Source organism: Volvox carteri (assembly GCF_000143455.1).
Source record: "Volvox carteri f. nagariensis unplaced genomic scaffold VOLCAscaffold_99, whole genome shotgun sequence".
NCBI classification, from domain to species: domain Eukaryota; kingdom Viridiplantae; phylum Chlorophyta; class Chlorophyceae; order Chlamydomonadales; family Volvocaceae; genus Volvox; species Volvox carteri.
In genome coordinates, this window is record NW_003307642.1 from 79,449 (window position 1) to 88,915 (window position 9,467).

A 9,467-nucleotide genomic window follows, 5' to 3' on the forward strand; every position below is an offset into this window, starting at 1 on the left:
CAACGCAAACCTCGCACCACCTTTCCGGTGCTGCTGCTGCTGCTGCTGCTGCTCCTGCGGCTGGACTCCAAACATGTTACTGCTACTGCTGATGGTGATGATGATGATGTTGATGATGATGATCTGGACTCTCACTACCACTGCTACCGATGCAAACCGCTGCTGCGGCTGCTGGACTTCAAAACCGCTGATACTGCTACTGCTACTGCCCTGGACTTGCTCTGTGTGGTGCAGTGAACAACTCGTCGGTTTTGAAACCCTACTTGAGTTCGGGTGGAGGAGGGGGGGGAGGGGGGGGAGAAAGGCGGGAGAAAGGAGGCGGGACGAAGGGAGGAGGGGGGAAGGGAGGGGGCGGGGGAGGGAAGGGAGGAGGGGGAGGGAAGGGAGGGGGCGGGGGAGGGGGTTCGAAGTCGAAGAAACGGCGAAGTGAAAGCAGCGACGATGACAGTGACTACTCCTGAGCTTGCAAGGGTGCGGGAGAGCGGGAGGAGGCGGGGCGTCCACATACCCCACCAGTGGTTTAGCACTACCTCACTCACGATGATGATGATGATGATGATGATGATGATGAAGACGAAGGAGGCGAACTGGAGAGGACGGACCGACATGGACCCGAGCTTGGAACCGATATTTGAGATCTGGATCCAGATCCGGATGCGGATCCGAATCCAGGTTTCGGATCGGAATTTTGTGGACATGGATTAGGATTTGAATCATGAGCTGAAGCACGAGGCAGCGGAAGAAGGGGCCATGGGTGGGCGGGCGGGTTTGTACGGACGTACATTGTACGGATATACGGACAGGCAACGCACCTGCAGTGACGAAGTTGGAAGAGGCAGGGCCAACGGTACGGCAGTGTAGGAAGTACGGGACGGCGCTCTATAGAACATAGCCAACGGCCGTTGGTGGCGGGACCGACAGACCGACCGACTAGACAGTAGGCGGTAGGTATGTTGCCAGACAGACATATAGACAGACATATAGACAGACAGGCAGGCAGACATTTGGCAAGAGCGACGGGCGGGAACCAGGCAGGCAGACAGCCCGGACGCGGGCAATCCAAGCGGACATCGGACAGACCGATAAACCGACGAACAGACGCGAGCGGTACTTGTCTGCAGGCAGCGGGGCGGAGGGGGGAGCTGTCAGGTTTGTGTGTGTGCTGGTGTGTGTGTATGTATGTATGTGCAGGTAGTTGCGAACCTGTTGGCTCAATCCAGTTATCGATTCAGCGGGGGGACCCTTGCTCCCCGCGAGGGGCACCCGGGGGGGGTGATGAGCTGGGGGGGGGACAGAGAAGATGAAGATGGAGAGGCGGGTGGCGGGTGGCGGGCGGGAGGGAAGGAGGGGTGAAGAAGTGGGAAAAAAACCCAAATGGAGACCCACCACCACCACCACCCCGAGGGAAAGGAAAGGGGGTGAAGGAAAGGAGGGGACGTGAGGGGGCTTACCGCCGCCGACCCCCACCCCCACCCCCCGGCCACCATCTTCCCTTCCCCCCTATTTCCCCCTCATCACCACCACCCCACCCCATCACGACCTGGGGAACCTCCTTTTTCCGCCTCCTTTTTCACATGCGCCAACACTTTCCCCCACAAGCCCCCCCAACAAACCCCCATCTTGCATTGTGTCTCCTCTCTCTCTCTCTCTCTCTGTCCCCCTCAGCCCCCCTCCCACTGCATCCCTTGATGGCGGGTTATTACTGTCTCGCCACCGAATCTACGAAGAAGAACGCCGTAGAGAGGAGGTCATATAGGCTTTGGACCCTAAGTAGCCCCTCTCAGATGCCTCATCACCCTCTCGTCTGTCCGTATGTCTGTCATCAATTGTGTCATTGAGAAGGCAGAGCGACAACACAGCGCTACCGTTACGTAAAACCATGTGTGGAGCGCGCGCAAAGCTGTGTGTATGTAAATGTATGTATGTATGTGTGTGTGTAACCCTTACGACATGTCTTGTGTGTGTGTGTGTGTGTGTGGCTCTGGTCTTCAAAACGGCCCCCATCACAAGTACTGCTATTGTTGTTGCTGCTGCTGTTGGTGTTGGTGTTGCTATTGTTGCTGTTCAGTCTCTCCTTGAAGCTCTGCCCCGGGTGTTGTTGTTGTTGTTGTTGTGTGTTTACCCCCCTCCTTACACACATACATACACAAGCACACCCTAGCCACCTCACCCAGAATCCCCCAGAGCCGATGTGTACCGGCACGTGTGCGTTCGTCTGTCTGTCTGTCTTCCGGTCCCGCCGTGGGTGGTGCAAGTTGGCGGGGGTTTGAAAGGCGTGAGCGTGCGCGCGCGCGCGTGTGTGTGTGTGTGTATATATGTGTGTTTGAATGAGCTGAGCCAGGTGGTGTAAGGGGGTGGTGGAGGTGGGGGCGTAATGCGCAACTTTATCGTAACGAGCGAGTGTGTGTGTGGTTGTTACTGTATCGAAATGGGCCAACACCACTTGGGGGGGGGGAAAAGAGTACATTGGGGGCTGCACTTATTGCCATCCATGAAATGTCTTGTCTGTGTTTGTTGATGGTGGTGGTGGTGGTGATGGTGATGGTAAGTAGTGGAACGAGTGTTCTAACCGACCGAGGGGCCCGGATGGACTACGAATCCACCAAGATGGTGGTGGTGGTGCGTGTGTACGTCTGTAGGTATTTATATGTGTACGTTTGCATTTGATACACCTCGGAAGTTGCGTAACCTATGGTGTGGTGGTTGGTGTGGTGGTTGGTGTGGTGGTTGATGTGGTGGTTGATGGTGTGGACGCAAAACCTCCAGGAGCTGTACCGATGACACACCGTGAGGAGGAGAGGGGGAGAGGGGGAGAGCGAAAGAGGGGGAGAGGGGGAGAGGGGGGGAGAGAAGGAGGAAGGGTCCGGTCAGATGCCGCGATGGGCTTTACCTGCATAGAGCTGGTGCTGGTGGCCGGCCGGCTGGACAGCACCGCAATCCTTTTCCGTCAATTCCTTCGGGGCTTCCTTACACTTTGGGGCTCTACCACCGTCCGCCGTGTAGACAGGGGGGGGTGGGGGCCGCTTTGTCTCGTTGTCTCTGTCCGCCTGCTTTCGTCCGTCTGTTTGTCTGTCTGTATGTATGCTCTTGCACATAGCCCGGGCGGTTAATAAGGGTTTTTGTTGGTTGATTAATTGATTAGTTGGTTGGTTGGGATTTCTGGGTGCGCGCGATAGTGTAGGAAAAGAGGACTTGCATGACGGATAGGTTTTAGGATTCACTGAATACATACATACATACAGAGATACATACGCACACGGGCTTCTGTGCCTTCGGAGGAGAGGGAGGAAAAGGAGGGGAAGGAGGGGGAGGCGGCTTGCAGCGGGTATAGCTGCGTCCATGCGCGGGAGGGGACCTAGCGATCCTCTGTACCTGCTTGTGGGTCGGTCGGCCTGTCTGTCTGTCTGTGTCTGGACAAGGTAAAGCACTGCCAGAAGCGCTTGTTTTCCCCTCTTTCCCCCCCCTTTCCCTCGAGGAGAGAAAAGGCGGTGTTGAGAACCTCAGAGAGAGAACAACGTCATCCATCCGCGCTCATCCACCGAAAAGATAAAAAAACGAAAACTATTTATGAATCAGACGGCCATAACTGACAGCTGCACAACCCCTAATCTGCCTGTGTGTGTGGGGTGTGTGTGTGGGGGGGGGGGGGGCGAAGACATCCATGGCAGCCAGCCGCCACTCAAGGGCTTGTACGACAAAATCCATCGACAGTTTTCAGCACTCGCAGGAGCTCCGTCCATATCCTACAAGCGCGGGGGCGGGGTTGTGTGAGCTGCTGTGAGGGGGGTTCGAGTCGTTGTTCGTTGTTTCGGTATTGGATGGTTAGGCGGCGCCTCTGTTCTGTAGAGGACTGGTTCTTTCCTTGCAGTGGCTTAGGGAGGATGTGTCTCTCTCTGTCTGTCTGTCTGTCTGTCTGTCTTTTTTCCATGTGTCTGTTGACCGGTCGCGAGCCCCCCGGTTTGTGCCCCGGCCCGTGTGTGTGTCGCGTCGTCGGGGTTTTGGGTGTGGCCGCGCGGTCGGGTCGTGGGCGGCGTGGGGGGCGCCTGCAGAGCGCGCTGCCTGTGGGCGGCTTGGCTGCGTTCTTTTGCGGCGTACGGGTCCTCCTTGGCAGCTGATCCCCGCTCCCCTTTGTCGCTCTCAACACAGCACATTCTGTAGCTCTGTTAGCTTCGGCAGCACAACGAGATTAGCGAGGTTGAGGGAGCGCTAAACATATTGTGGTTGTTAGCGCGAAGGACACTCCGTTGTCAAATCGCGGACCTCTGCTATAATACCGGATAATTGTTATTATGAGACGTTGGATGATGGAGCAAAAAATAACGTCTTACAAAAGAAGTCATGGGACTTCCAACCATCTGATCTAGAACAGGAAGGTAAAATGAGGATGAACAAAATTCGCACTCTTGTCGGCGACGAAAAGTTGTGTGAGAGCGGTTTAATGCGAAACAAGCAAAAGGAAGCATGGCGCGCGTAGGACGGGCAGCAAGCAAAGGGAGTTACGATGCAACTGACATGCAACTGACAACGACCCGAAGACCACTGTTCGACCGTGCACCCATAATACCCACAACCCATACCCACAACCCACACCTCAAGCTTGAGTGTACGAATATTGACGACGCTGTACGGCGTGAGCCAGCGCACCGTACTTAAATGTCCAGGAACACCACACCGGCATACACTCGGCATAGTCAGGGATGCACACTCACATGCAGATGTACATACATACAGATGTACACACACACGAGGCACATTTCAAACGCGGGCACGCCTTTCCAGGCCAGCTCCACTCATCACTGCTGTACCCTGCCCGTACGGCACGTGTATGTGTTTCCTTACACGTCTGTGTTTGCCATCCACCATCCATCGGCCGGGTAGTGAAACTTACTCTCCCTTCACCCCCCCCCCCTGAAAACCCCGGAGCATGATGGGCCGTACACGTCATTACCTGTCCGACACGCGTGTACGCCCGGGGGTATGGCCGTACACCTCACCCAGTATGTACGACGCCGCGTTGCCTGAGAACTGAGGAACTTGCAAGAAAGAGAGAAGATTCTTTCAACGCGGGCTCTCAGAATATTAACACACGCTCCCAGCGGCCCGGACGATGGTCTCGAGAGGGGTAGGTGGCGGCAGACCGGGAGGAGCAGCACGACAATACACACACGCATGTGACACGCGATTGTGAATCCTGCATGTCGTACCGGACTGCGATGCGAAGGAGGGGGGAGCACCTCGGGACGCGAGATGCGGCGAACATTACTACGTTGTCGCCGCGCATACCATCCTCAAGTACGACAAACGTGTGTCGCACACATGACACGCAAAGTGTTGCACATCACCTGCCGTACACGCACCGATGGTTCCCATCCTTGGCCTACAATTTGCGTTTCGGGCATACCCCAATAATCATCAAGAATCATCATCATCATCATCATCATCATGGCCATCGCCATCATCATCATCATCGTCCATACACAATGCAACATCACGATACCGTTTTCACCACCAAAGCATTCATGCCATCATCGTTAGCAGTGTCAAGCGCACGAGCGAGGAGGGGGAAAAAAGGCCTCCAGCGCACATGTCGTACCAGCAGCAGCAGCAGCAGCAGCAGCACCAGATTCAGACAGCAGACGCTGCAGAGACATGTACGGCACTCACCGGATGTCGGACATATGCAACTCGCATGCCCCATCAGGCATGTCGTACACACAACTTTTTGGCCGCAACTATTAAAGCTCCGGCTACATCCAACAAACAACTGCCGCTACTACTGCTCAGCACACACACACACACGCGCACACAAATAGGCGCCTTAGCGCCAGGCCGTACGGCATCCTACCTCCACATACCACTCCAGCGTGTTCCACCCGATTTTACTCAGCCCGCCCAGAAATAATTATCGTCGTACCTTATCTCAGCCGTACGGCAACAATCCCCATCTTACGGCATACCAACGCCGTACAGCGACAACCTGCATGCTACGGTCGTACCAGTACCGTACAGCCCCAACCTGCGTGTGCTTTCAAAAGTACAAGTCGGAAAACCGGCCACCCCAGGACACACATCTATCCTGTTCGGGTCGTACGTTCATTCGTACGCACATCGGTCCCGTACACATTGTCGAATGTCTCCAAAGCTATCACATACGACCATGTACGGCAACGTACGGAGGTGGTATCAAATGCTTTCTAGCATCGCACGGGTACAAAATACACACGTGTACACACACTCGCATGTAAATACATACAGACACACAGACACGGGGGCAGCCCCTCCGGACATCATTTACAGCGAAACGGTGCAAGCTCACACACATACATACATACACACAAACATGTTAAGGTGAGTGAGGGTAAGAGCCGGGGGGGGGGTGGACGAAGCCACCGCCGTGTGGCAGAAGCAGCGAACATGCGAATGATGACGACACACCTTCACGCACTACGTCGCGCACACACATACACACATATACACACACGTATACACATACACGCACACATACACACACGCGCGCGCCCCACGCAATAATACAAAACAACCCCCCAAAGCAGCACCGCCCCTCAACCTCCCCACCCCGCCTACATTTTCACGCTCGGAGACACGCCTGCACGCGGCACCAAAAAAACCTACGACACAAATCATATCCCGCGGTTCCGAAGTCTGCGCATGAGTAATTTGAAAGTTTGAAAGGTCATATCCCGGCACGGCAAGAGGGTCAGGTCAAAATCACCTCTAAGCGCCGCGCTATGTTTACAACGTATGTACGACATTCGGATGGCGCTCACAGAAATGAACAAGGCTGTCAAGTGAGAAAGAGAGAAATCAAACCTCCGCCTCGAACGTTTTGAGTCGCACGCGAACCAGGCACCACTCAGCATTCACTGGCAGTAGCTCCATGTATGTGCACATGCTGCTGCTACAGCCAATCAACCGTCACAACTACGGGATACCTGTCTATCTATAGCAGCCGTTTGTAGCCGCCGTACAGATCTCCGGAAGCGTAGTCCCTGGCACAGCATCCCGCCGACCTGCGTGCGTGCGTGTGTATGTGTATGTGTGAGGGGGCGGGGGGACGGGGGGGTGGGGAAACAGCCACTGGGTGCACACACGGTGTTTTCGTGACAGGGGTGACAGGGTATTGTTTAAACAAAAACGCTGGCGAGAACACGCACGCGTCGTGTCTGCTGAAATAGCACCGCAGCCCGAGGCAAACTGACAACCCTAAATAAAAATAAAAATAAAAATAAATTTAAATAAAAACAATCGTAAACCACCGTGAATCCAGCATCGTACTTACTTGTCGTACACCGCGTACTTGCAAGTGCCCAAGTAGCAGAACGTTTGCAAATTGGAGCAACGTGTACCGCGACGGAGCCCGATGCACATCTCCAAGTTGGGTCGGATGGTGCGCAAGTTGATGTTCAAATTGGTGGTCTTCAATACGCCCATTGTGGTGTTCCGCCCTGGGACAGCCCTCTTGTCAACGAAGCGAGACCACGCCGGCTCCCGACGAGTGCCCGGCTTGTCAGAGGACAAGAACCAGCCCGTGACCGAGGTCCAGCAGCCAGCATTGTTGGGCCCGGTGAGCCATTCAATCTTGCCAAGATCCTGTTTAGGCACGTCGCGTGTTTTCCAAAAAATCATCAAGAAAAATAATTAAATTGGTCAATGGGAGGACACTAAACATGCCACTGAGGCATTCGTGTACGAACGACACAGTACGACACAGAGTTCGAAGACACTGCTCCACGCAGGGAGGGGTTTCCCCCCCCCCTTGGTCCCCCTATACCGAAGGTCGATGTAACGGGTAGATCGTTGCCACTAACCAACAACTGAAAACCGTACAACTTCATGTCGTACCATGTCACAACAGCGGTTAGCGCTGCATGAGGACTGGTTCGCCGTGATCTTGAAGCAGTACCACGTGGACGAGAAGGAGTAGTACTTGCGCGAGTACGTCACCGTGTACGGCGTCTTGCCGAGTGCACGAGGCTCGCACTGGCAGTACGGGAACAAGTCTTGGGGAATGAAGGGGCACGGAGCGTTGGTGAAACCCGACTCGCAGATCGCCTCCAAACGGTCCGAAGTCACGAAGTACTCCAGCTGCGATTGTTTACACACCAAAGCGCCGCCTTCCGGGACTCGGATGCTGCTGATGTTGACCAGCCCGGCGATGTTTGACAGCCCGGAGTTGTCCAGAGCACGCGCCCACAGCGCCACGTCAGCGTTAGTCTGAAGAGCGGCGCACGCAACTGCGATGCTGGCGTTGGCGCGCTCGCACCTCAGCGGTACGGCAGGCGGAGCACCGAGTGACACGTCAGCAAGTACGGTGTTAGCCGCCTTGATCAGCTGTGCGCACTGGGTTGGACCCACGGGTCCATCCACGCGCGTCCACTGAAAGCAAAACTGTGGGAAGAGTTCGAATTGGGGGGATGTTGGGGGGGGAGGGGGAAATTATGTGTTTTGTGTATTGCTGGGTGCTGGGTTACCGGGGGGGGGGAGGGGTGTTTTGTGGTATGGGGGGTTTTGGAGACGGGTTTGGGGAGAGAGGTCTGACGGTTAGTAGGGCCTGTGGGGCATGGTGGGTAGGAGATGGGAGTACGTGGTGTGACTGTTGTGGTTGTGGTGGTTGGTCGCTCAATCAGCTTGATGTTAGTGAGCATGAGTGTATTGAGGATAGGGTGGTGGTGATGCCATAGCTTCGATGCCATAGCTTGAAGGCCAGGGGGAAAAGAGGCGACGGCGGCTGACGGCGGCAGTGACAGAGTCTAACTGACATTTGAGTCCATAGAACCAGACCGCCAACCATGTAACCAACAATGCAAAGATCTACTATCATGCAAACTGTGAACGGAAGGAAAGGGGGGTTGAGACACACCCCAAGCGGCGGCGGTTGAAAAATCTCGTTGTCGTACCTTAGTGCATGGCGGCGGCGGGCTGGGAGGCAAGGGGCTGGGCGGCTTGGGGCTTGGTGGCAGAGGGCTGGGCGGCATGGGGCTGGGGGGGTTAGGGCTTGGCGGGTTAGGGGAAGGAGGCGGCGGCGGCGGAGGTAGAGGCGGTGGAGGTGGCGACAGTAGAGAGCAGGCTTTGGTGAACGAACCCTGTACAGAAGCAAGCAATGAGAAAGGAAGCAGGACCTTTAAGCTTGCTCACACCCAATTGTTTTGTATCCAAATAAATCCTAAAAATTCAAACCTCAGCAAACGCATGTCGCCGATAGTTATGGAAATGGGAGAAGGAAGTGATCATTTTACGCCTAGTAAATATCCCGTCTGCTTCATAAATACTACCGTGCCACAGGAATGAAGTCATGCACATCAAAACTTGATGACGTGTAATAAAAATGTGTATGTGAATGCGTACGATGCCGATCCCCCCACCCAAACCAAATCTCCCTTGCCCCATGACACACATACACAAATCTTCCATCCGAGTTTACTTGGCCCCCTGTTTCCCCCCCCCCC

The 9,467-nt window shown here is 55.1% G+C and overlaps 2 protein-coding genes across 2 annotated transcripts in view; both read right to left on the reverse strand.

The window, feature by feature from the left end:
* Window positions 1–6,142, reverse strand: part of VOLCADRAFT_108223 (uncharacterized protein) — a gene marked incomplete at its 3' end in the record, with an annotated part of 11,632 nt that extends 5,490 nt beyond the window's left edge. The window contains exons 1-8 of the mRNA XM_002958591.1: window positions 5,665–6,142; window positions 4,569–4,621; window positions 3,592–3,613; window positions 3,257–3,270; window positions 1,204–1,280; window positions 1,081–1,115; window positions 813–879; window positions 603–720 (exon numbers count right to left, since the gene is read on the reverse strand). Coding sequence (XP_002958637.1) covers window positions 603–720; window positions 813–879; window positions 1,081–1,115; window positions 1,204–1,280; window positions 3,257–3,270; window positions 3,592–3,613; window positions 4,569–4,621; window positions 5,665–5,705 — 427 coding nt within the window. The 5' untranslated portion in view covers window positions 5,706–6,142. The remainder of the gene's footprint in view (window positions 1–602; window positions 721–812; window positions 880–1,080; window positions 1,116–1,203; window positions 1,281–3,256; window positions 3,271–3,591; window positions 3,614–4,568; window positions 4,622–5,664) is intronic.
* Window positions 6,143–6,961: 819 nt separating this feature from the next.
* Window positions 6,962–9,467, reverse strand: part of VOLCADRAFT_99917 (uncharacterized protein) — a gene marked incomplete at both ends in the record, with an annotated part of 7,547 nt that continues 5,041 nt past the window's right edge. The window contains 4 exons of the mRNA XM_002958592.1: window positions 6,962–7,031; window positions 7,301–7,611; window positions 7,864–8,409; window positions 8,919–9,104. Coding sequence (XP_002958638.1) covers window positions 6,962–7,031; window positions 7,301–7,611; window positions 7,864–8,409; window positions 8,919–9,104 — 1,113 coding nt within the window. The remainder of the gene's footprint in view (window positions 7,032–7,300; window positions 7,612–7,863; window positions 8,410–8,918; window positions 9,105–9,467) is intronic.